This window comes from Echinococcus granulosus (assembly GCF_000524195.1).
Source record: "Echinococcus granulosus chromosome Unknown EG_S00181, whole genome shotgun sequence".
Lineage (NCBI taxonomy): Eukaryota > Metazoa > Platyhelminthes > Cestoda > Cyclophyllidea > Taeniidae > Echinococcus > Echinococcus granulosus.
The window spans coordinates 7444-34759 of NW_020170561.1; the positions used below are offsets into that span (position 1 = coordinate 7444).

Here is a 27316-nt window from a genome sequence, read left to right on the forward strand (position 1 = left end):
TGGTGGTGGTGGTGGTGGTGGTGGTGGTGGTGGTGGTGGTGGTGGTGGTGGTGGTGGTGGCGGTAGTAGGTGCAATTCAGATCTGCCAGATGCAACCAGGCGTAATGGTGCCGGAGACATCGAGTTTAACGCCACCCTGGAGGCTGACAGCGAGGAAGGCGGGTCTACGCTGCCCACTTCCCACAGAGAGGAGAGGACGCAAAAGGGCGTACTTGTCGCTGGTCATGAAGATTACGAACTCTGCCTTGGAATTTGATCCCGCTGCCGCGTCCGCCTCGGTCTCATCGGGACCTGTTTCGCTAGGTGTTAAAGTCACATTGCCTTGGCTGGTGACGCTCAGTATCATCCACCGATCGGTCTGCTCTATTTTTATAAAAGAAAGGTAATCGCTAGTTAGTCAATTGAAGAGGCCATTCTCTCAGTGGGCATATAATTTAATCCAGAATCTGTAATTAAATTTGAAAAGGAATGGATAAGACGCTAGAGGCATGGATCTGTAATCCGCGTTGAAGATGAAATCAGGGGACTGTGGCAGCAGTTACAGTCCGGAGAAAAAAGCAGATGCTAATCGACGGGATTAGCGCCTAAAGTGCCTAGTTAATAACTAGTGAAAAATTAGATCGCCATGAAGACGGAATACCGATGTAGCACAACCACATCAGATGGTCTGGAGAACCACAACTTCAGGACGTCAGTAATCCCACACTAGATTCTGAGGAGTTCCGTGAATTTTCGGTGGGAAAGTACACGATCTCAATAAAGGGATGGGGTCCTCTGCCGACTTACTGGTAAAGAACTGTACCGTGCCAGAAATGAGATGTCGCAGGAACCACTGTTGGGGGACACAACTAGTGCAGTCGACGGTGGAGGCGGCACCTAGGCTAGATCGCCGCGTGGCGGCGCCGGCAGCGGGTGCGAGGAATGCGCAGGCAAATGGCGAGTAGCAGGCGATGGAGATGCGATTAATCAGCGGCAATAGATGCAACATCTCCGCTGGACTTGGCTGCCAAGCGGCACAGTCAATGCGTTTGTCAGAGATACCGATCGCTCCCAATGGCTTCGCGCACACCGTCGCACCATCAAGAGTGCGTAACACCACTCCGCCCCGCAAGTTCAGCCGCCCTTTGGACTCACCTTCACCGCCACTGCTGGTACCCTCCTCCATGTAGCTCGGTACGTAGAGCATTTCAAAGGTGGTGTCTTTGGTGCTGGAAATTAAAAGGCAGTATTTAGCCAATGCCTTTAAATCCGAATGCGAGGGTGAAAGCGAATTATTTCGTCTAAATCATAACGAGAGGAGCCCTATGAGACATTGCTACCACCAGAATAAACTTCTGTACCACCTCGGTAGTTAATTGGAAAAGAAGTGGAGAGCACCGACGTCGAGAATATGCACTACGCAACAGCTAATAGCAAGTGACTAGAAGTTAGATGAGGAATAATCTCACCAGTCCTCAGGAGCTAGCTCAGCCGAACCGGTGGGCAGAATCTGCCAGAGACGTCGGTCCTGTGAGCGAAGACGCCAGAGACCCGTGGTGAGGTAAGTGGCACCCTCATCCGTCCCGTCGAAACCAAAGGTCGCCGATGAGGCATCCACCGAGGGTGTGGAAGCGGCATTCACGATGCCCGCCATATCCAGACCGCGACCGCCCACGTACTCCAGCTGATAGAGCGTGTTCTTATGATCTTCTAGCTCCTCCATCGTGGTAGAGAACGTCAAACCTATCGGTGTATTGGAGAGAAAGAACCAAAATCGCGTTACCGTCTATAGTCGCTCCTAGGGGGAACCCCTGTGGGACCACTACACCCAGTGGCTTATCATATGATGAGTAATAGTGGCCGATGCACATATTGTGGACGGATTCGGACACTGTCCAGCTAAATGACAGGCGCGTGCGTTAAAGTACAGCGTGTGGTGATAACCGAAGGATTAGGACCAGCGGGTACCTACTTGCATAGGAATTCTCAAGCTCAGTTCGTAGCGTGCTTCAAACGCTTTAAAGACGGCCTTACGCCTGTACGTCAGGTACACCCCCAAGCTGCGGTGATTTTCAATCCGAGAGCCGGCGCACCGAACGAGTCGGCGGAGAAGAGCACTTTGTTAAGGGGGCTTGAGAAGACAGTGTGGCTTTTCTATCCAAATAAAGGTAAATTTCCATCTGGCGCGAGGCGGCACACAACTAAGACGTCAAACCCAAGCACACCACTTGGTGAAATCAAAGCCATGTCAACCGCTAGCGATACGACAAAATCTGAGAGTTTGGTGCTGAGACTGGTCCTGAGCGAGTTCAGTGCATGCCTATTGAAGGGACGTAGAATGGGTTTTGGGCTGTTGGGAGGATTTCTGAGCAAATTTTCTCCTCAATTGGGCCAAAAAGCAATTTTCGAAAGCGTCTGGCGCTAGCTGTGACATTCACTTTTGCCAGGCATGTGAATGAGAGGGCCGGATTTGTTGATCACGCCTTGAAGGCCACATGGCTGTTGGAACAGGAAACTGTGAATTTTGAGGCAAGTTTACCCCTGCTAACGGTACCAAAAGATGGCAGCGAGACTCCGCCAGAATTCCGCATCGGATTTTTAAAGATTACACCGTGAAATTATCAAGGCACAGAAGTCGACGTTTCAGGCACGTCCAATTCACCTCCACTAAATCTACTTCAAAGTCACGGCCACATTTTTCTTATTTTTATACTGCCCGTGTACAACCATGGTTAAAATCCTCCAGCCAACTCCTTTTCTACCTTTCCCCAACTTCCATTCCCAGGGGGAAATTCCGGAAAAATTTCCCCCCATCCCGCATTCTCACCATCCTACAGCACAGTTTTTTACCGACATCTGTGCAGTTGTTTTCTTCGGGTCTCTAAAACAGCACATGCGGAGTCCTCTTTTGTGCCTTCCATTTTAAGAATTAAAAGTTCTTGCAAAATCTGAAAGCTGATGTTGCAATGTCCCCATGGTTCCCTCCCCCCTCCCCCTCACCCCAAAAAAAAGTTGACCGGCACAGTCTAGATGTGCCTTACTGTCCTAACACGACACCGACATGACCTCTTTAATCGCCGTTTAGACACCAGAGACAAGACAATTATCCGCAAACCATGAACATCCTGCCTCTACCACCTCCTTTCTAGCTCCACCAATTCAGTAGATCCATAATTTGACGTAATCGTTCATAAAAAAAACGATCAAAAACACGTACTGAATATGTGACAGGTGGGAGATTCGAAACTTCACATACCCAACGGTGGTAGTAAATGCGTTATGAGATAGATAAAGACCTTTCTGCAAACTCACCGTGTTTATTGCAGGCATATTTGTTGTTCCAGGCCCAGAGACGCACCTGATTGGAGGGCGTCTCAATGGAGAAAAACTCCTCTCTGCGGGGCTCTCGAGCTCCCATCTTGACCTTGAGAACGCCACGAGCTCCAACAGTTAGGTATTCGCCATTTACATCTTGGAACATCACAACTTGCGATCTACCTACAGAGGAGAAGAAATTATTAATTGGCATCAATGCCTCTGCGAACCATACTTGAGCACAAGGGCCTTTTCATACTTCAACCAATAGGCTTGCGTTTCCCCACCCCTCTTGTATGATGATAACAATGCTTCCCCCAGATTCGTGCGTCTTACAGAATCTTTAAGGGTTACTCCGGATACCCTCTAAGATCATTTACAAACGAGGACACCAATGGAATGTCGACGGCACCTCACAGCAGGATCGAAGTAGGGGCGAATCGACTATCTGAATATGGGAAGACCCCGATTAACACGTCTCCAAGAGGCAGGGGGGCTTACCAGGCTTAAACGACATAGCAAAGAGCGAGGCCTCTTCAATGCTGTCCACTAGACTGCTATCACCGCGAAGGTATCGACCCGACTGGGTGCGTATAGCAACGCGGGAGAGACGAGCCACCGCTTCCTTGGAGGAGGTGCCGGCTCCGGCGCCTGAGGTGGACGGTAGAGGCAACTGCTCCAGCCAGAGAAGAAATTTAGGGCTGCAAGGCATCTTCGTCACTGTGCGCAACTCACTCTCCTTGTTGGCACTACGGACGAAGCAGGAGCGGTGAACGCTGTGTAGGTGGATCTAAAAAGGAGCCGCGAATCAGGGAAAGGAGGGACTTCGGCGTCTTGATTCAGCTGTGGTCATTTGCGGTCATGAGTGATGAAGGTTGGTTTCGTGGTTTAGTTGTCGAATTCACTACGGTAAGGGAAACACGACACCCTCACGAGATCTTAGACGTCATTTTGGGAGGACAGCGTGTCCGGAATGGGGGACAGGGGGGATGGCAGCAGATTTCCAGGCTGGGAGTCCAACTAATTCACCCTTCAAAATGACCTCGGGGGGCTAGGCGGACATGCAAGCAACAAGCATGTGGAAGGCGCTGACGGAATTAAAAGCATCCAAATTGTCGGATCGACTACCACCGATGTCCAACAGGTTTCAAGACTCTTGAATGCGAATACGGTGTTAACTTTTCTTGATGATCTCGAGTGCAGGTCTCATACTAGGGGCTAAAGGAAGATGCGTTATCATTTCGGAGAGGAAGTGCAGCCAAAAGCACAGCTTGGTGATTTCTGATTAGAATTGACGCCTCTTAAGTGGAGTGCTGTCAACTATTTAACTGCCTTTTTCATGGAAAAAGGGTTTCCTGTCACTACACCCCACCTGCGGATGTATTCCGAGACGCATTCCCCACCAGACTGGTTCCTTAGAGAAGCACCGCATTTCTGTGCCAGTCCACTGGAGGTAGAACCCATGCTTCTCCGATTGGAGTGCGATCTCACCCGAAGCACGAGGTCCGAAGTGGATGATAAAACGTTCCTCTGAGCCTGCAAAGTCAATCAAGCCCCATGAGGTAAACTAGAGTCCCTACCGCCCAGCCGTGTAAACTTCTAGGACTCCTTACCCGGTTCCTCTGAGGCCAGAGTCACCTTGCCATTATGATCAGCACTGAGGAAGTCCCCCAAGTGGTTTTGCAGAAGGAAAGCGGTAGGGTTCTTCTCTTCCGTGTAGAGTGTCCAGATTTGCTTGCGCTTCAGTGAGACGCCCGAGACGTTAAGCGAACCCTGGAAGGTCTCCGAGGTCAGCAGACGACCTGAGGGACTGTGGATTAGGCCAATCCGTATCAATTCGATTAGACCAAGTTGATGATTGTAACCACTTCCGTTATGCATTGTGGTCGAGTCAACTCTGTAGAGGGAGAACAAACAGAAATGTAAGCACTGCAACACAACACCCGGATCTTGTGTAGATAATTTAGGAACAAAGTGACAAAACCAAGTAATTGTCGGGAGCTCTTGCCTACCACCAAATAAGCTGCGGGGGTGAGTCATAACTTGGCAGGGCTTTATCAGTTGTTAAAATACGCTTGCCCACAGGACATTCCGATCCACCAAGGTGGTGTGGCCAAGTGGAGGAAGGGAGACAACTCATGTGCTCCTATGGTGTACCTCCAGCTACTTGAAAACGTACAATCTGGAAGCGCTTAAAAACGAGACTTACGACTTACAGGAAAAGGAGCTATCTAATTTGCCTAAAGTATGTATAGCGGGCTAATAATGTAAACAATGGCTTTCCGTGACTCATCATACCCTAGTTGGCAACTACTTGTAGGAATTTCCTTCCCGGGAATCAGAACACAGCAACAATTAGGGAGAATCAATGTACGTCAAGCCAAATTAAAGGAGATATTTGCATTATTTTAACAAATACTTTAAAGCCTTATCATCGGAGAACTTGAACTAAGCAAAAAAGGGCAGAAAAAATTTGCCTACCACATACTACGCAATCCACCCACTGCTTTATTTTTTCATGAAAAGAAGAAAATGTAATAAGTAGTTGACTTGTAACAGACCCTACATAAACAGAACTTGCTTTGCAATCAAACTCCCTCAACTCAAAAAGCGAGCAAGTGTGGCAGTTTTCACTCCCTCCGCCTTCGTTCAATTCCCGAAGCAGCGAGCGCGCCTATTGGTTGGTCCTTCAAGCTGATCCCCTGTTAGCTCTTTTGATTGGTCGATGGTAGAGCCAATAAAAATAAAGCCTTTATAACATCACTCGTGCCTTGAATGAGCGGCGTGTGCACGCACGCGCGCACTAACTTAAAGCTAACTTATTCATGCCCCGGCCGCGCGTATACAACCACCACCGCCACCAAGCCCAGAGAGTTGTGTGCCTTTTGTTGGACAGGCTTTGTTCACCCGATCACCCGCCTCTGTGCCGCCATGATTGTGCACCCTGCCAAGTGTCATGTGCAAATTGGCCCGGTTGTTGGGGCCTGAGGAGAGAAAAGGGCATTTCGCATTAACGCCGATTTGGTGAGACTGTCTCACTGTCAAGCATCCCACCTACAGTTTTGGCTAGTTTTTATCAAATGCTAAAGGATGGAATTTCTAAAATGTGGCAAGAGGCACTTTTCAGCTCAGATTTTCGGGAAATTTCAAACCAAGCGCTGAATTGCCGATCCAAATGCAAAAGTGACCTCGTTTTATAAAGTGAAGCTAAGCTAAATGTAAGGAAGCTAAATATAGTAGTTAGCACCGTTTGGATGCCCTTCACTCGGATTTCGCGGCGATGATGTGGGATCCTGTTCACTGGTGCCGCAAGTGGCAGTGGCAGAGTTCCACACTACCAGAGTGGAGCGAGCTCGTAGAAGAATTTAGCACTTAGATTCCACCCTTCTACTGCGAAACTACTAGTCACTCAACCCTTTCATACGCCAAGGATGCTCTGTAACCCCTTTAGAGCGAATTCAGGTGATGACGCCCAAGCTATTGAGTACGCGAAGACCTTCAAACGCTAAAGCAGAGAGTAATCCAATTAAGGAGTTAACCAGCAGAGCTCAGTGCTATAAACCAAGTTTCGACGGAGTCAATGAAGAATGGATTAATGAAAGACCACACCTGTATAAAGATGCCAGCACAATACGTGTGTCACTGCGTCACAGCCTCCATTTGAGTAATTACGAGCCTTGATGCGATAAGTGGTGCCTACCAAGGATCTCTGACTCAATGACTTTTGCTTTGATGTATGGAAGACGAGTGTTTAAAAAAATGGTACCATAGACACTAAAGCATGGGCTCTGACACCCGTTACAACCTATCGGCTCCGGCTTTTTGTGGGCAGAAAGCAGCAGGCTAAAGCATCGGACATCAAAATTGGGTTGATTTTATCGCCTGGTAGTGAGGACGAAAAGGGTACTTCATGGAAGAGGCGCAGGGTGCTATTAGCACCTCCTAAATCAATTAATTTGCATTTTGGTGGTGACGGAGAGAGAAGGAGGGAACAGGGAGGGCGAGGTGAAGGTGTAATGTATGCATGACATACCCGGTGACTAATAACAGGTAATTTGATAGGCGAGGCGGGGGAAGGGAATGAGAAGGGAGGGTTTTATTTGACCCGTACGCACTGGAAGACATCCAAATCCACTTCAATGAAGTTCAGCGTAGGTCTTTTAAATCTTTGAAAGCTCTCCGAAGAAGGGATACCTCCTCTCTCAGTTGGTTCATTTCTATCCCCTTCGTCAATAAGCCCTGAGCCTTGGGAGATGAAAAAGCTGGGCAGGGACACTTATTGAATTCCCATTCTGATCGGCTCCAATGTTGCCAGCAACAATAACAAGCGAGTACAAATATGACCTGATTTAATAACCCTTCATTAAATTTTATTTTGCCCCATAAATGTCGAATTAACGCCGCTTTCAAGGTGACATGCCGAAGGCTCGCTATTGCTCAACTTAGGGCGGTTAGCTTAGATGGCAAAAAACTGCCAAAAACTTTTCACAAAACCTTCTATTCACTGTTCAGAAAATTTTACTTTTATTCTGTAAAGGCATTCTACGTTTATTTTATTTCCTAAAGTGAGGAATGTGCTCTTTCCAGTGTCGGTTTCCTCTTTTGGGGGAGGACATCTCGTTCCCTCCGCTCTGATAGGTGCTGCCATACGCTTATCTCTTTCCAAGCAGAAGAACCCTCCACGCTCTTTCCTTTCTCCAGTTCATAGCCTGTAGCCAGTGTATGGTCATGTAAGTAGGCAGTATTGTATTTTGCAGTCGCCACAACCACCTCCGCGTACGCTAAACCACTTGGGATAAATGCGATGAAGGAGAGAGAGGGAGAGAGGAGATTTTGTGGCCTCGTAGTACCCTACTTCCTGATATGAGCGAATTTGCATCGCCTAATACCTCAACACTCTGTTAGTAGAGGTTGAATAGACCTTGAAGGTCTCTCCGACCGTTTCTGCGAGGCCAACCGTTTGATGATACACTCTTAGTCGGTGTGGCGCCATCTCGATATGACTCGGTGTAGTGATTTGGTGTGGCACAATTTGTGGGAGGGACCCGTCAAAATGTATTGAATGCTTCTATCTCGTATATGAAAATGTCATTTGCGCCTTATGCGTGTGGGATTGGCTCTTGTCTGCTTGCCGCGCTGTGCTTGAACCGGCACCAGAGCTGTAAAATCGTCATGTCAAAATTGAATATGTGCAGGCGGCGGTGGAGCGCACCATCCAGAGCTACTCGGGTAATAAATCACTTGAAGAGAAAAGCTGCGTCACATTCAGGATGACCCTTTGTTCGGGGTAATAATGGAGACTTAAATAGATCGCAATCAAAGCGTGAAGACGGCCTTTTAGGAGGATCTAATGTGAATGTTGATGTAAAATCTAGGAGGTTCAGTAGACAGGTTCTATCCACATTAATACCTGATGAGCGGCAAGCAAAGGAATGTATACTTGGCTATCCCAAGCCAATTAAATGCTTCACCACCCACCTCACACCTCTGAGATAGGAACCACTTTGTCTTTCGAACAATAAAAAGTTCGGTTAACAACTATCAACTAATTTTTGAGAAAGATTTTTTGGCTCAATTTGCCGAGTAACTGTAAATTCCTGATAAAGCTCCTACTACCAGCGTCACATATGTGTGACGCCCCGATTTTCTTACCTGAACCTGCACACCACGCACGTGACACAATTTAACGAAGAATAGGCACAACAAAGGCAGTTGGTGTCAGAGCAGAACAACACAGTTTGCACTTTACGGCCAAACAAAGTATCAAAACATGCAGAAATCCCACAAAATTCCCATTCAAAAATTAATTCATAGCGCGGATTTTAATGTTGAATTATCACTATTTCAAGCGCGAAAATATTTATGGGAATTGGCAGCTTCATATCATCCACCAATGAGAGTGGAGACCTTTTTGTGGACACAACTTGTGCCGTTTGTTTGGAAAGCTAACCTATGGCAATGCGACTGAACCGGCTGCACATATCCTCACATGGCCACCACTACAACTGACCAGTCAAAACACCGTCAGTTTCGTTTATTGCCTTCAAACAACCACGCAAACTCTCCTGTGGTATTTATTCGTGTAAACAATAAGGTGTTTAATTGTGAAATTAAAGACTGGTTGACTTTGTGGCCGTAGTTTTCGGGTACAATTCTTTAACGCAGTTCTCTCAAAAGATAAGAATCCGTATTAAAGCCTCCGCTACTAGCATAGTAATTCAATGACATCCAACCAGTAAAACTGGTAGCAAAGTGTTTGGGATAATGGGTTAGGGAAAGTTTTTGGCTCTCAACTCTTGCATCGTGCATGCGGTGTGCGACGTGACAGAGTCGTAGTGAAACACGCACACCTAAACAACTCCCTCAATGCTTCTCCCAGGTCGGACGACCGTCTAAGTCTAGGCTTTTGTAGAGGGGGTTTTTGACAGTCCTCAGTGATTCAGCACTCTTTTCGTTGATGTTTTGGTGAGATTTGTGAAGGAATCTATTGTTCTTGATAATGCGTTAAAAAGGGACAAACATTTTCGGCCAAAGAGGAAACACGGGGGAGCGGATTATATCTAGATGAATATGCCATCTGAGAATTCCGTTTTATCTTTGATAATGAAATAGCCGCCATACCGGTGTTGGGTTTGCAAAATCTTAAACGATTTGACCACGATAGAGGTCACTGGTGTTATTAAAAGCACAATTCTCAAGTAGATATCGCACCATATTTGCAATTGCTTCAAATGACAGGTAATTCAATTTCGCATTCTTCAACGGTAGAAAGAAAAAAAACAGATCATGAGGGACAAGCTATTTGCGGACAGGCAGGGGGATATTTTCGCTTCCTGTGGGCTGGTGTTCAAATATTTATCAGATGGAATCTCAAGAATATCCAGAAAGTATGGCATAATTGATTTGTGACCCCAAATTATACACACAAACCAGTGGTGAAATCAAGACGCACCAGCCGAGGATGTTTCCACGTCTTAGGAGCGAAATCTTCCAATTCGGACCTTTCATCGCAACTTATATTGCAGTAGTTTTACATGCCAGATATCTACTCTGAGTCCGCACGCCCCACATGTGTGAAGAATTTTGCTGAAGGCAAACACATTAGTCTGGAGGGAAAGAGCAAAGTTGGGTTATCTGACATCGCAGCAAAACAAAATGCAACAACTAGGGTGTAGATGCGCATTCCCCACAATAACCCTTTGGGATCTTATCGTATCGTAACGCGAGAACACATGTGTTGTCATTTCAGAAGAATGGCTTGCTCCAAAGATGGATACAGGTGATAAAATTATCTGCTTTTAGAGAAGCAGTTGACTAGATGACAAATTTGCTGCCAGCTGGTGCCACATTGGAGCGGAGAAACACCCGAACCAGGTAGGTCACTTTTCTCCTAGATCCTGATAGTGAAAGAGTAAAGGGCACGAGTCGGTTTGCACTGTTTAAGGGAAATATTTCGTTTTAAATTAATTTAAATCCCGTAATCTCGTGCTAAGTTCATTAAGAGTTTCTTTCAGAACTTAAAGATTTGGCGTGGAATTCAAAACTATATTAACAAGACTTAAAAGCGAGTCGGAAAGCCACACTTTATTACAGTGGAGACTTGAAGACGCTTGGTTTACCTTGCGCAGAAGCATACTTTGAACAAACGCTAACTCAAGAAGGGGCCGTTTATGGTAAGGTTAAACAAAATTGTGCTGAAATTCACAAATTTTTCCTTTATAGGCCTTTTCTTTCTAGACCGCAAAATTAGACCTGATTAAGGAGAATATAATTTGAATAAAACTGGTTAATCAGCAGTTTCATTCACCTTTGTTTTCTTAAGATTCCATTTCAGATGAAATTCACGAATCCCAGTGAGTCATAAGATCAAAATAGCATTAACACAGTACAGTGATTTATTGTCAGACTGGCATTGAGTACTGTGATGCTAACAAATCCTCTATGAAACTTGAATGTATTCTTCTTCTAAATTGCCTAAGCCTTTAGCCCTCTTCTTGTTCCTTCAACACGTTTTTTACACATGTCAGAGCTTCACATTAGTCACATTTGAGTACCCTCGGCAAGGGTATACCCATGTTTCTCGATATGCCATTGCTTCCTTGAAGGGGAATAATTTTTTTTTAATTACGTCGAATCGACTCAGAAGTTCTACCTCGAATACTGAAGGCGTTTCTTTGCTCGAGGTGAACGAGAATGATTTCAGCTACTTCTAGATCACTCATCTCTGTATTGAGACATTGAGAATGGACTAAAAAGCCTTTGTTACGACTTAGGACGCAGATTCACTGAGGTGATGGATTAATCTAGGGAGAGATTGAGCACTTTTGAGAGGGCTCTTTTTTGCCTAATTTTAACGATTTGTTCTGTGCAGATAACACAATTTTCCAACTGACGTCGTATATCACACACACACACACAAGTGAGAGCCAGTGAAACATCACACCGAATTGCTCAGAGCATGTGTAGAGTGCCTTTTGCCAAAGGCACGGCCTAATCTTTGCCACAAAATCACAAAAACTAATTAGTTGGAGGCCCTTTAATGAATTTGTGTCAAGAGCCGAAAGTTATTGGCATGAATAGTGCGTATTTTACTGCTCTCCTGCTATAACTATGATTAGTAGTAGGCGCCCCTAGTGTTTTTGGCACTAACTGAGACCCGAAAAAACCCTTAACTTTTATGTGGACTATAATCAGCGGGTTTTCAATTAACTAGGTAAAACTAAATGGTAAAGGCGTAAATCATTTTCACCTACGTGGGTGCGGGTGTTCGTTCTTTACTAACCCATTACCTACTCATTCGTGATTTATTTATTCATCACTTCATTCATGCTCTCATTCCTTCATCCATTCATCTTTGATTCACTCATTATTTGAAGTCTATCGGCATTCATTTGCTCATGATGCCATAAATGTAAGAGATATCTCCCAATGTGGTGACTCTTATTTAGTTCCACAGCATACATGGTCTATTTCAATACCCCCTGGCATGCATCCGGATTATGTATCAGACCAGTCAGACCACACCCATTTAAACAGTGCAATGAATTCAGATGAAGAAAGAGTTTCAAGATGCCACTTGACAAAATAATAGTGGCTTCACATCGATTCCAGGTTAGTGGGTTTTAGGGCACCCAAGCAGTAGTCAGACACTAACCAAGAGGATTTGAATAATCAGTTAGTGAGGTCGTTGGGAAAACTGCCTCCTCTTCAGAAGACTTTCCATTGGCTTCGTAATACCTTAATTCTTGGGGGTAACGGGCCACTTAGGGGGTTCGCTATTGCACCTCCACCGGGTGGCGTGGAGGTCAGCGGCCTCCAAGCCCTTCCATAAGTCAAAAATACATATTCCACCCGAGTAGTACGGCTTCTTTCGTCTTGAAGGAAGTCTCGAAGGCACTACATTGACGGTAGCTAATCGCAGCGAAGGAGAATGTGAACATAGTAAATTGAGTGCGAGGGGATTTGAAGTAGATTTTGTTCCTATACTGTTCGTTCTCTGTGGTCTTGCGTTGTAAGACAGGAACAGCACTTTCTTCCCGATGGTTGATCAGTTTAAGTCTCATCCTCTTCCAAAGACACAGTTCTTCTCGGACACGTTCCAGTTCTATCGTACCGTTGAGCAATGTACGGAGTAGATGGATAGGTGGATAGATAGGTAGAACTCCCTAAAATCAATGGAGTACGGAGCTTTAGAGCCTTATGCCACCTCAAAAGGGCTTGTGTTGATAATCCTTAATCAGTCACACATCCAAACTTCAAAAAGGTAGCCCTTTGAGAGTCGACACTGCATAGTAAAAGCCTCGTCAGACATCAGTCACTCCATTTCAAAGAAGAAGAGAGATGTGATTCAAGTATCCATGGTATGGAGAGGACATCCATAACTCAACAGGACTTGAGGGCAAAAAAATATCAATAGCAGTGGCTTCAGGATGGAACCAGACCACAATCTCCAGGGCTTACTTTGACAGTTCCCGCATAAAATTGCATTACTTTAATTATTTTCAGTAAAAGAACTCGAATTCATTTTCCCCCTCTCAAAATAACGAAACAGTAGGCTGCAGTTTTCATAGCACCCAAGCAGACGTTGTGAGGGGGACAGGGTTAGGCTTGATAAGATTACTAGTAAGGGGTGGTAATAACCGGTATCATGAACAAGGCCCCGTGCCACCACCACGGCGGCCAAATTATGAAGGACTGGAAAGGTCTCCCTCATCCACCTTGTTTTGAACGCTGACCTTAGCCCCACCTCCCTCCTCCCTTCCCCGCGACTGGTCCCCCAATTTAGTCTGGAGGGGAAGGGGGCACAGGAAAGGCTCTTTCCCACAGTAATGTTGGTGCTGAGCTTTATAAACTGGTGGATAAACTCTCTTGGGAAGAGGTTTGTGCTGAAGGTGCTAGGAAGAGTTCATTGTACAAAACCCAAGGTGAGAGTCGTCGTGACAGGTCGACGCTTTTTCGTTAGGCTTTCCGGTAAAGGACTCCGGGAAAGGCTTTCCTTCTGCACCCAACCTGTACAATTGCCCCCTCCAAGATGTTATGGGTTGAAGGAATATGGGATTGCTTTATTGCGAACACCTCGAAGGGACGAGATACTAGATCCAGCGTGAAAGCCCGAATTTCGGTAGTCTTGGAATAAACACAAAAAATCCTTTTTGCTAACGCAGAAGAGTTTAATGTCCGAAAAGTTGATCACTAAATCAAATTGTATGGGCTAACACTATTTAAACTGTCAGGCCTTTGGGACAAGGCCATTTTACAGACACTTGTGCGCCTTCCCAGGTAACTGGAACATGTCAACCAACTCTCGGCTTTGATGGGTTCCCATGCTGCTGCTTCTTCGCGGTTAGATGATGTATGTGCACGTGCCTTCGACCACCGTAAGCCATCAACTCCATCATCGCCAACGAGGTTGGGAGTCACCACTCCTCCACATACCATTAATCACAGCCAATGAAGTGCTGAAGTACAGGTGCAGGAAATGGGAACCGCTTATTACCTAATGATTGCATGCTGCCGTCATTTGCAATTTCTACCAGGCTGGAGTGGCGTTGGCATTTGTGGATGCTGTTGTCCGTGGCTCTGTACACACATGAAGAGTTCTATGCTACTAACTGTACTTTTATCCGATTAGTGTCATTTACGGAGTCCTTGTGCTATTTTCGATGGCAAAAATCCATTTTTATGCACTTGGGCTGAATGCAACACCTATTACATTCCTTCCCCTGCAGTTTATAAACGCTTCCCACTTACCAGTGGCCTCTCAGCCCTTCTAGACGTCGTTTTGTGGCTTCTTTTGTCTCTAGGGTAGTCTTTGGGCGCCGCAATAGTTGCAGTGGAAAGCAAAGCCGACCTCTTAACTGGACGGATGGGAGAATCAGTGACGACTCCCAAGGGAAGGATTGCGATTGACGCCTGTCTTCGGCAAATACACCAGTCCCGTAGTCTGGTAGAAAGCTATTAACACCTGAAACGGCATTAACCGTGGCCGTGAATCATCTGGAAAGGTTTGTAATTGAGCTATGTACCGTGCCCGCATGGAGATGCCAATTATGCGAACAGGTGATGCCTCCTCCACCTCTTCGCTGGATAAACAGAACCCAGATTGATAAATGGCTAGGCAGGATTGAAGTGAGATCAAAGTGGCCAGGAGAGACAGACGCAAAAACCTATTCCCAATAAACTTTTTAGTTCCCACCCTTTGTTACAGGACTCTGCTTTTTGGTCAGTATTCTTACGCCTAGCGATGGACATACACAATGGTCTGTACATTCCACCGTCTCCAATACAGTTTTAAAAAAGGACCGGACTCCAGTTTCCGTGGTTCTGCCATGAGGGATCGGCGACGTTGCAGTCAAATGTCGTCTCAGTTACAGGCGAATTTGATGACTGGTGCGGTTGGTAGGTGGATGTGTTTCTCACAGCACTGACTATGTTGTGATGACCGACGTGGGAGAAAGACAAAGGGGAGCGCCAAGGGATATCACTAAAAAAGAATAGAGGGGGCCTTGTCATACCCAGATAGGTTGCTTAACCCATCGTTTTGGTTTTGCTGGCACTGAAGGCTCCGTTTTTTTACTTTCGCCAGGCAACATGACTTTTGAACCATCCCGGTAGCCCTCAGTCTCTTTTATAAGTCAGCAATACATATTCTGTCATGGCACTATAATTCCCTTCTTTTCTAGGGGAAGTCTCGGGACCCTACAGCTGCTTACCATAGCAAACAGCGTAACTTTAAGGCCATAAATGACCTCAAATAATGTTTATTTTAAATATTTGTTTAATTAAGTGAAGTTTAGATGGTAAAATGGCGAAGAAGAAGGTCAAAATACCTTCCTATCGTGTTTTACTCTCTGTAGGCAGTTGAATACATCATCCTTCTTCCAAAACGCCAAGCAGAATATAAACGTCCACTTAGACAACCCTTTCGGACTAGACTGGTACAGATTAAGCGAGACTGCAGCATTTGAGCCATCCCTCGAAAGCCGTTAGGAGGCTTTCGGCCTTGACGTAGCTGGGAAGATGGAAGGGCTGACAGGCTTTATGTCCACCAAGGGCGATAGACATATTGTGACAGACTGAAGAGGTTCGCAACAATGGCATGGGCTCCTGATATATGTCCACTTATGTCAAAGGGGTCCACCTAGACCCGAGAAATGTCACTGAAGAGAATAGTTTTTATTCATGCATGAGACATTTGCCTGCTTGTGGGAACAGCACCAACAAGACAACTTGGTGATGAACGCTGAAGGCATTTAAGTAGGATGGGAATAACAACGAAAAAAAAACAGCAACTGTCATTTCTACCTTCTTTGTTTTCAGTTTTCGTTGCGTGGAGGGAGATGAGTACACTGATTGGGCGAGTGGAGGGATGGGCTTAGTCTAAACTCGTCACGCACGCACCAACATATGGAAGATTAATGTTGAATTGACGTGCCTATTGTTGTCCCTTGGTCTAACAACAAGTAAGGGAGAGTCACTAAAAATCTCGCACTGAAAAAAAAGGCACTAACCAGGCCATTCAGGGGTTCAGTTTCACCTGACATTGATCTCACTGACTTGTCACTTTGGAAGGCCACATGTGAGAGCTGAAGGGAATCGTTGCCTGAGTTACCATGACCTCGGCACGACAGACAGGGACCATAATCGCGATTTGGTCAACGGCTTTTGATTGGTGTACCAGACCTGTGACGGTGTGACCTTGACGAGAAAACGCTGACCCAGGGGCCAGTTGTCACAACCTCGGGGCAGTTAATGACTGTCACATGCAAATTGGTGCGCTTTGTTTTGGCTTGGGGGAGGGAAGCAAACAGCCGCTTCGTCGCCCCTTGTTTGAATACATGACGGGTTGTCAAGGCGCGGTGCGTGTATGTAAAATAGGTAGATAAGTAAAATATGGGATTCCAAAGGTAGTTGTTTAAATCGACAGCATTAGATTACCTTTTGAGTTGCCTCAAGAAAAAACTTACTTCCCAAAAATCTACCTTTTATATTTAGAAGTTATTACTTGATACAGAAAACAGAATATGCTCAAATAGGCTGATGAACTTAAGTAGTATACGCACCCACATAAAGATAACAGATGCATTCTTAAGAAAACACCAAAATCAATAGTGGGCCGGTTGACTTGTAAAAAGATGAATGAAAAAGGCCGATTGTCATTTAGAAATTGGTACTACCGGCTTCTAACAGAGATCCTGGGGCCTCCTTCCATGCACGATTCCACTTCGCCTCTTAGACGGACACCATCGGCTGGCTTTTACACTGTCTTGCATCCGTCAAATGTCGTTGGAGTGGAGCAGCACTTTTGCCTCCTGTAATAACCCAAATTTGGGGACGATCAACAAAGAGAAATAAAGGTGAAGTAGTCACAGACGTACTCACAAAGCTCCACGCAGTGACAAGGGTAATTTTTTAGAACCTTCTTCCCCCGACTATGATGTGATGACTGCAGTGAGACAGAGAGCATACGACTGCTCCTAGGGGAAGAAGGAATGGCTGCATGGCCGAAGGAGGCTTGCTTTACTTAAACATTCATGAAGTACTCCTCTAACCATTCCATACGTGCATAACACCAACTTTCGAAGGAACTAAGGGCCCATGAATAAAAATATATATTTTAATAGGGGTTCCACCAGGCAAAACATATTTTCCATCTGTGTGGATGCGTGCGGGTGCGAGCACATGAAATGCCAACAAAAATGCCACAATACAAAAGGTATCGGGCGATTTCGACACCACTGCAGTGAATGCAATCACTGCTGCTACTTTTGGTTGCCAGCGCCAGTTAATTCAAAATTGGTGTAAGTAATGCTGGGAGGAAAAAGTCACGCTTTTGGCTGTCTTTTGGACAGCAAAACCCCTACTACGCTATGCCCTAAGGTGGTAAGCTAACAGTAGGTGAAAGTAAGTTGTTAGTCGACTAACATAAACCAGAGATTTCCAAATCCTTGATTTGAGGCTCAATTCAATTGCAAGCCATGGGTCATAACTAGAATGTTCCTCTTCATGGTACACCAAGTATAAGGGAGTACAAGTGTCATGGAGGACTAGAAATGCTTTTCAGATAAATCACATCCTCGGACAGACTTTCGAAAATTGTTTGATGCAGTGAAATGGTATTTAAAATCATGCCGACTAGTCTCAAAAAAATTTCAGAACCACTATCACTTCAGAGAGGGTATGAATTGCCAGTTTACAAGTGAGTGAATTGGTGGTCTACTAACCAACTTGCTTAATAACCCAGTACTGGCCTACTGGCTCACACAAAACCCTTGTTGTGGCCAATAGGCGTCCGTGAAATCCACACTAGACGCGCATATGGGCACGTGCGTGCGTGCGTATTGGAAGGGGATGAGGGGAAAAGGGGAGGCGAGCAAATTTCATTCGACTTCACGCGATTTACTTCTTTCCAAGATACCCACACAGAGGCCGTTTTAGAGCATCAGGACGTGTGTGGAAGAGCAAGCGAGCCAGAGACCAGACCTAGGCCGACCGAGACCACCGGCCAATGCAGCATATCCCCTCTGCAAACTGGCGGATGATAAATTCTTTCGGGTTTCAATTCAGTCGCCCACCTCAATCACTACCCTCGTCCTCATCCTCCTCCTCGTTTACGCCACAGCTTTCACGTTGGGGGTAGAGGGGAGTGTAGAGGAGTGGGCCCGTGTCCCCCCAGATTTTCTAACGCGCCTCTATCAGTCGACTACTGATGAGCGCGGTCGCCTGTTCGCTCCACCGCCCTACTACGCCGACTCAGTCCTCGCCTTCCTTGATGAAAAGAAGACATATAGTGAGCGCCTTTTCACCATCTTTTTGACATTTCAATTTAATTCACCTTGTCACTAAAACGTACTGTAAGTAGGTATATACCACCACATTTGCAGGTCCGCTGCTAAGCTAATTCTTCTCAGTTCAAATCCTGGTTAGAGTGGCCTTGAGGAGTGGATTCTCTCTCTCCTCTTCAAGACGATTGCTTTAATTATGTTCCCTTTACCAATTTTAAAATTGCCCCTCATAGGTGGGTCCCATTCACGAATCAAAGTCGCCGGATAAATTACAATATGTAAAGTTTGCATTTTTCGATTCCGAAAGAGAAAATGACGAGAAATTTGGACACAAAATTGATTAAAAATGCCATTCATTATTTTCCTTAAATTTTCTGCACTAACTTTTGTTGGTGTAATTATTTCCCTAATGGGCAAGCATTTGAAATTGGATTCGATGGTTTTAGCGTCAAAGTCTTTCACACATTCCATTTATTTACCATAAAACCAATAACTAGTTTCTTTATTCACCAAACCTAAAAATCACCTTAAAGTTATTCTTGTAGTACACCTAAAGAATTGTCGCAAATATTCAGAAATCATTTTTGGAATATTTTTCCAACAGCCCTAAAAAGTCGTAAAGTAAACATTCAAATGGATATATGAGGGAATTTCACGGCTATTTGTATAAGGTAATTGGTTTTGTCGACCGCGAGATGTTCGTTTAAACAGAGTCCTTTTACCATCCCCTTGTTTGATAGGTACAACTCAATTTTCAGCAACTTTTAATCCGTCACGACTGAGATTTTGATACCATGGGGCGATTTTCTTGACTACATAAGTAGCTGGTTTTCACAAAGCGTTATCAGCTAACGTCGGGACCAAACGACCTTCGGAGAGGTGAGCCTGATGCCGGGATGAAGCGTACTGCAAGTGCTTAAACGTTGCCATGGCTAATAATGTTGCTTCCAAATACTGATCGTGCAGTTGGAAATCTGCTCAGAAAAACTACTTTCTGCTTTTTGAAAAAGTCCACCGGTATAGGTTTGCGAGAGAATTCTTACTCCGCAAAGTGCAAGGTTACGATTTTTTCATCAAAATTTAGTTCATTCATTTAATGTTTTTTCTCTAAAATTGATTTTTAAACAAAGTTATTTAATCCACAGATACTCTATGGGATAAAAAGCCATCTTGTGTTGCTGTGCCTATCTTGCGTTTACGGTTCCGCCGCTAACTATGCTAGATGTAGGCGATTATAGCTGTGGCTATTTGAAAAATGATCCCATTTTACCGCCTAATCGCTTTGGCCAAAGCCACTTTTAGGATCCAAAAGAACAATTTTTGAGTCCTTTCTGGGAACTTATACTAATTTTTATAGATAATGCAAAATTTGAATTATTGCGCTAGCACTTAGTGCTTCGAATTGGCAGGTTGAGCATCACCGTGGTTACGCTTTTCTGCTAATAACGATGGTGGTGGCAGTCCATTGGTGAAAACTTGACTTTAATGATTTACCTAAAAAGTTTATTTCTCCCCCTTTAATCATTTTACCATGTTAAATAAAGTATGGGAGAGTAAGAACATGACTTAAATTGCATCCTCAAAGGTTAAAATCACAATACTTCCATAAAAATAAAGGAGATCTATCTGTTATAAATACCCTATTTCTAGCTCGTTTCTGAAACTTACTGAAGAAAAATGCTTTTTAAGAGACTTTGAATAGGTATGTGTGTCGAAAGTTGTTTACTGGGAAGTAAGACATCAGTTTTTATTTACTAAGCTACATTTCTTTGTTTCCTACCTCATTACCGCTTCGCACTTCTCACACTATCTTCAAGACCCCCACTAAGCCAGTTACGCAAAATCCTCAGAGACCTACAAAGAACTTTCGGATGGTTTATAAGCTTATTTTTTGGAATACAATCCCACCTACTTAATTTTTCTGGGCAAAAATGAGAGACTTTTTGTAAAAGAAAATTTTTTGCTAACTTGAAGTTCAAATGACATCCACTTCGGCTGCCGTGAGAGCCGAGTTGTAAGTGAAATTAACAAAAGTACTTGAGATGACGCTGGTAAAAGTGCATTTACAGAGAGACGGAGTGTAAGCCTAAAAGAATGAAACTACAGACCCCCATTATCTGAAGTATCATGTAATTCTAACCTTATCCATCCACATTGATGCCTTGTTGTTTTAAGGACTTGGAGGCGCCAAAACTCGGTTCTCAAAAATACACCTGTTCAGGGGGGGTTGAAATTAAACCTAAAAAGTGTTTTGTAACTAGAATCGAATTATATTTACAAGGTTTGCAAATGTATTTTGCAGAATTTAATGATCTGACAGTACGAGAGCTGCAATCATTTGGAGCTTTTACGACTACAGTGATTGCAAAAGTTATTGGATATCAAATCTCCACTGAAGTGCTGACAATAAAATAGGTTACCTTGGTAGTCCGGTCCTTCTAGGATTTTTCATGACTTACTAGGCCAAACAGTAGTTTGATGTGCAATTGAAATTTATGTCTTTTCACCTTGTCCACAAAGTTTGCTTTTAAATTTAAAAATGACCTGACTCAGCAGGGTTATTAGCTAATATCTATGTTCCCAGTAGAATGCCTGGCCAGAAGTCTTGACACTCCTTTTTGTAAGTGAAGATAGTAAAAAGGAATAAGATGTGAAGTTATTAGCACATAGACCGTGGCACCTGTCGGTCAGTCAAGGCTAATGGCCGAGTTCCCATTTTTTTCTAAAAATTGAATGAGAGCACAGATTTGCAGAACCAAGTCACAAAGATTAAGTTGATAGCATCGAATTTTAAAGGCTTTAATTCGGCATACAAAGCCACTTGAGTTGTATAAGCGTGCATTCCGGATTTATTTGTCCAAGGCTTCGTAAGTTCACGTGATTACTTATCGGAATGCACACGGAACCGATAAAGTAATATTTTTAGCCGACTGATGAAGTTGTTGCCCCAACTGAAAAAAGGTTTGAATATAAAAGTGAAATCTAAAGGCCTTCCTCCCCGTATTGGAAAATTAGGCCAACAGTGGGCCTTTCGGGGAGGTCAAGTCAGCTTTCGCTACTAGCGACACAAATATGCGTCACGGGGTCTTTTCCCGCTTTTGCTAAGCGGTTGCGCCAACTTTATGCTACAAGCAGATTAAGCAAAAATGACATAAACAAAATTTCCAAAAATAGATGCAGTTTTTTGATAAGAGGGCACTTATACTCCATTTTAGTTTCTAAAACCTCCAGCACTAGAGGGACATGTCCCCAAAGGCTCCGGCGGAGAATGCACAAATAATTCTCACTCCTCTCTAACTTTCTAAAAAAAGAGTTCTTAAAATTGATTTTTAATTATATTTTTCGTCAGGGAAGCCTTAGTAATGAAAATAAACGACACTTTCGTGTGCCTCTGTGTGTGTGCTTCTCAAAGGAAAGATGGCGCCTGATAAGGGGGAGAGGCGAACGCAAAGAGGGCAAGAGTAGAAAATCGCTGTTCTTCTGCACTTTCGACTCTTAGACAAGGAAATTTCCGAACTTACTGCAGACACTAAAATGGTTCTCCTCAATAACAAGCATCTTATTTATGGGTTTGCAGCGAGGGAAACTTTTAAGACGCTAAGAGGTCCGATTATTTTCCTAAATTGTCGCCACGACGCAGTGATTAAACCCTAGTGTCTTGTCAAACTACACAAGCGAATGAGAAGCAAGGCGTTATTTCGAATCGACTCTTTGTTAATCTGAAGGGCGATAGAAGGCTAGGTCAGTTTGAAAAAAGAATTTGTGCAAGAATGAGCAAAGAAGTAAAAGCTCTTAAAGCCTCTTTAGTTCTGCTATATTAATTTAATTAGAAAATTAAGATAGTATGTTTAGTTAAGTGGCAAATTCTTGATGCTCACACTGTATTTACACAAAAACAAAGCCTGTTTTTTACGATGCAATTAAATCCAACGAGCAAAAATTTTTTGTGCCTGAAATGACTAGCCTGCAAGGTTACACTGATTCTCGAAGACAGAAGTGGAGGAAAATTTCACCGGAGCGGCTGTTTGCTGGAATTTTTTGCGCCAAATTTTCTGTATTATTGTCGCCAATGTGGGATGGCAGGATGACTGCTGAACAGACAGAAGAAGTAATTATGAACTTGTCTGCTAGACGGATGGCCATTTAGACAGCGTAAACAGGCATGGCTACTTCAAGGTTAAAGTGACATAGGGGCCAAAGATGGAAGTTTCGGTGGGTGCAAAACTGTAACCCTCGAGTGATCTCTGTAGATGCTACAGGCGCATCACTTTTGGCACACAGCTTTATTATAATGCGTGGAAAGGGTAGGAGTGCTTGTCTGACACAGAGGTTATGATTAAGGTCCCGTGCCGCCATTGCGGAGGCTGAATCTCGAAGGACTAGAAAAGAGCCGTAGACGAATATTTTACTCGGTCGAATACCAGTCTATTATACAGTTATGATGAATCAAGCAGGTGATTTGGTCATCTTTGTTGGCCTCATATTAGGCCGCTAAAACAACTAGAATGTGGTAGTCTAGCATCCGCTGTGGCTCTGGTCGCAAGGGTGTTAAGGTAAATCTTTTTCATATCCCTTGACCACATTTCTACTGCATATTCAAAGGATGGCTTTCCTAAAGATCTGCAAAAATCCATCTTCTTGATGGTTCTAAAAGCGGCTTGTGGGAAATACCAACAACGTACAATAAAGTTTTCTATCGGTTATTGTTTTCCAGTGGCATAACTTCGGAAGTGCAACTGGAAGCATAAAGTAAAATAAAGAATCAAAAGAATAACACGAGTACATGGAATGATGTGATTCTTTTTAAAACCGACTGCTTGACAGCCGATACCGTGTTACTAGGAAACGGTGGGTAGAATTCATGTTTAAAGAGTGTAAAACAGATTTACTGAGTGCCTCCATTTATCTGATTAACAAACACGACCATATGAGAAGCAATTTGGTGCGGAAGATTGGTGGTAAACAGGCTTGATAGATATAAGGAGAGCCGGATAATTTTGCATAAATATCCACTTACCAAGCACTTATGCTTAACTACGAATTAGCAGCTTTTATTGACAAAATTTATGGAGGAATTATGACTATCCCACCTTGAACACCTCAAGTGACACCAGGTAAACAAAAGTGGTGTAGTCATCGGAGTAGCATAAGTTTCAATAAAAAAGACCAATAATTTAAAATTTCAACTACTACAAGATACCATTCACTGATTCCTTTCAGATTCCGCCTCCCAGTACGAGTATTTTTTTAATGTCACACAACTCCCGCAAAACACTCTCCCCATCCAGGCTGAATTTCATCTCTACCGGACAGTTGGCGGCAAAGAGGACCTTTCAGTCCTCAAATCGCAACCGCCACTGCCATCACTCGATCTGCAGCCACCCTCGTCGTACAGCAAGAAGTTGCCACCGCAACCCTTTATTTTTGTACGTCTTGGGAGCATTTCATCATTCGTAAATTCTACTTTGTAAATCGAATGTTCATTAGTGTTTAAAAAATCCCCTTTGCTTAGATGATAATGAGCTTAATTGTATCTCTTCTCAATCCATTTGCGTCGGTTGCAAACAGAAGAGATTAATATGTGATGTTTGCCATCTTTAGACAATTTAAATTTGAAAACTCTGTACGCTCCACTATCTTTTTAGTAAGCAATTTTATTGTGGTAAAGGGAAGGCTCATTAATAACCGAAAGCCCAATAATCAGTACTGTGATGCGCCAGAATTTACATCGCAGACCAGTTGAGACGAACAGTTTTCCCTATTTGCATTACCAAAGCTTTGAGATTGGGAAAAGTTATTTGTGAAAAAACAATGTATACGTGCAAATGAGAAAACCAATTACCAATCATATTTACACCACGCGTTAATTCCACCATATAATTAATTCAAGTCGGTTTGTGTTCGATATTATTACGATTTGTAAGCCTTCGCTTCAAGCACATTTAAGTGGCTGGCAAAATTCATGGGAATATGGGAAGTTTAATAATAAGTACGCCATTTCCGTCCACCCCGCGGGCCCCCGGACTAAATAAGTTGAACCACAGAAACAAAAATTCAAGGATAGCGAAAAAAATAGCACCTAGAATAATGTTTAGGCCAGTCTTTGGTACTTCAATAAGTCATTAAACATTTTAGCCATCGTTTTTCTATACTCTGTGAGGTTTAAAATTTAGAGAAATCATTTAATTAAATGAGGCTACTTAGGTATGGAAAATACTGTAGATAAAGGAGAACATCTAGCTTATATTCTTTTGCAGAAATATTCTTTTTCTGCGCAATTAGGGCCTAAAAATATTGCTCCGGATTTTATGCACCGCAATTCACAGACCTAAATGTGCTAATCATCTTTAATCTGAGCTTTCTACAAATCCTTACTTTGAGCGGGAAAAAGCCTGTTAATATCCAAAAATGTGCACTTTTAAGGGATGAAGGCCATCCAGACAACAGAAAATTTATTTTACCATAAGATACAAAACTTGCCTGTTAATTGCTTTAAAGGTGACAACATTTTGGGAATAAAAGTTAGTTTTGATTAACTTTTAAACCAGCAAGAATCGACCAAATCGTAGGAATCTTCCTCAAGCCATTAAACCAAGTGACCATATTGTCCACATAGTTTAAGACATAATTCTACCATCTCAAATGTTGTGTATTTTCTTTGCAGCTTAAACTTTTCTATGTTAAAATCGACCCAGAAGGAAGGGGGACTCTTCAACTCCTCGAGATGAAACGCATTTTTCGACATTACTACGGATGGATCGTTTTCAACATTAACGAGGCTCTCACGCACTGGCTTCACTCAAACCAGAAGAATGCCATCAAGGGTAAGTTTTATGTTTGTTTGAAATGTCACTAGTAGACCGTGTTCGAGTAAAAATAACCTCGTATCCCCATTACTTTTCCTGAGAGCCCCATAAGCCATGCGAGTTTTGGAAGGAGGTGGTTTGGTGGTTACAATAGCAACTTGTGGAAGCTTCACAGTCCCTGTCATGTAATTGCTCCACAGTGTCAGCTATCACAGCGCCATTTCAGTGCATGTAAACCAACCGCAAGACAGTGAGACATCTTCTGCACTCGGCGGTAGTTGTGCATCTCGAAGACCTCGATGAATCTATTGATGCTGGGTTTTCTGAGAACTGCCACATATGTCTCAGAGCTGGCCGACACTGTAAGTTGAGGGCACCGTGTCTACCAATCATTGTCATTTTGATACTGGAACAGAAAATGTCATCATCTCCGTATAACCGCACTTCTGATGCGGGGCTAAGGGTCAAGGGTCAGCTCGCCTCTTCTTCTATTGGTCTTTTTCCACACGAACGTCGCCTTTCCCTAAAATTCCTTAAGAATTCAATGCCAATTTTCGGTATAAGGTCAGGAATACTTGCATGTCTCACTGCTGTCATCAGTATAACTCCAAACCACTTTCCGATGGCAGAGTATTACAATCGCTTGACAGGTTATTCCATGCTGGGATCCAAATCAACCGTTGGGCAGAGCATTCCGATTTGCCAAATTTTAGACTTTTGAAGGGTCGAAGGACGACTTCACTTCCAACTTTTTCCTAAGCGCCTACTGTGAGTTGTAGGGGCTTGCGTATCCTTCTCGCCTTCCCTGAAATGTGGTCCACAACATTTTTTCCTCCTAAGCGTTAAGCAAAAAAACGGCGCAAGAGACCAAGCATTAACCAAAATTTTTTACCATCCCTGCCATGTCATAATATTTTTAGCTGCATGTAATTTGCCTTTTTTGAAGAAAAGGTAAGAAAAATAATTTTCGCCAGTAAAGATAGCACTCAGGTTGGTGGATGAAGATAGGCATTCGCAGTGGCTGAGTCCTCGCTGAATGCTTATAAAGCAGTCCAGGATGATTGATGGCTGTTAATAGGAATGACAGGGACAGAACCTCATGACACCGAGATAGAGGAGACCGTAGATATGATTCTCCACGAATCTCTTCCCGTGGCCATTTTTCTCCATCGACCATCGCAACGTAGTCGGGGGGCCACAAACCCCCACCACCTTTCCACAACGGATCAGAAATTAGGGTCGTCAAAATAAAATATTTGAATTTAACATTAACTGTGCATTCCACGAATTCCGGCTACGTGCTCTAGGTTAACGCTAGCGTTTAAATTCACTCGCTTAGTACTGTTGAAGGCTGGTGGATGCTCAGCAAAATTTTACATACAGGAGGAGGCATTGAATAAAATGCAGAAAACCGTTTCATGAAACTGAATTTCGGCGCTCATTGCTCCATGTTACGTTGTTTGCATTTCCATGATGTCCATCCCCAATCATCCCGGATCCATCCATCCATCCAGGACGAGAGATTGTAGTAGCAACCAAAGGCCGACGTGACTTCAAAGGCCCTTCTTTTGTCAGGTTCTACAGCTTCGGCTGCAGACACAACTTGGCTCTTCCTTTTAGAGAAAAACGGGGATTTTTATACTTGAGGGGGTGTAGCTAACCCCTGCCATTTATGTGTCATCCGAGTCTTCCTTGAAGACCTCTTATGAAGGGATTGAAGTCTGGACAAGACTTTATTATGGATGCAGTGGAGGTAGGCCAAACTGTCGATTAGGTGGGCATGCAGCTCTAAACGTACCGATCTGTTAAACCATGTTCCGACTTCGAATATATCGTCGTAACGCCCTTGTGGTTAACCTTAAGCTCAATAATCGGCGAGGGGTGAGGCACGGAGCCTGTTGTCGTGACTAGTAGATTAGGGGCGAATTCGAA

At 43.9% G+C, this 27316-nt stretch overlaps 2 protein-coding genes across 2 annotated transcripts; both read right to left on the reverse strand. All coding sequences in view use genetic code 11, as the record gives it.

The window, feature by feature from the left end:
- Positions 1-76: 76 nt before the first annotated feature.
- Positions 77-5434, reverse strand: EGR_09978 (Fascin-2; the record flags this gene model as incomplete). Its single annotated transcript, XM_024499227.1, has 8 exons — positions 77-363; positions 787-1208; positions 1449-1722; positions 3292-3477; positions 3796-4084; positions 4667-4830; positions 4908-5104; positions 5307-5434. The coding sequence occupies 8 exons, from the start codon at positions 5432-5434 to the stop codon at positions 77-79; spliced, it is 1947 nt and encodes a 648-aa protein (XP_024346344.1).
- Positions 5435-9936: 4502 nt separating this feature from the next.
- On the reverse strand, positions 9937-19049 carry EGR_09979 (hypothetical protein; the record flags this gene model as incomplete). The annotated part of the gene is made up of 3 exons (XM_024499228.1): positions 9937-10050; positions 16732-16775; positions 18788-19049. 3 exons carry the CDS (start codon positions 19047-19049, stop codon positions 9937-9939), a joined length of 420 nt encoding a protein of 139 aa, XP_024346345.1.
- Positions 19050-27316: the final 8267 nt, after the last annotated feature.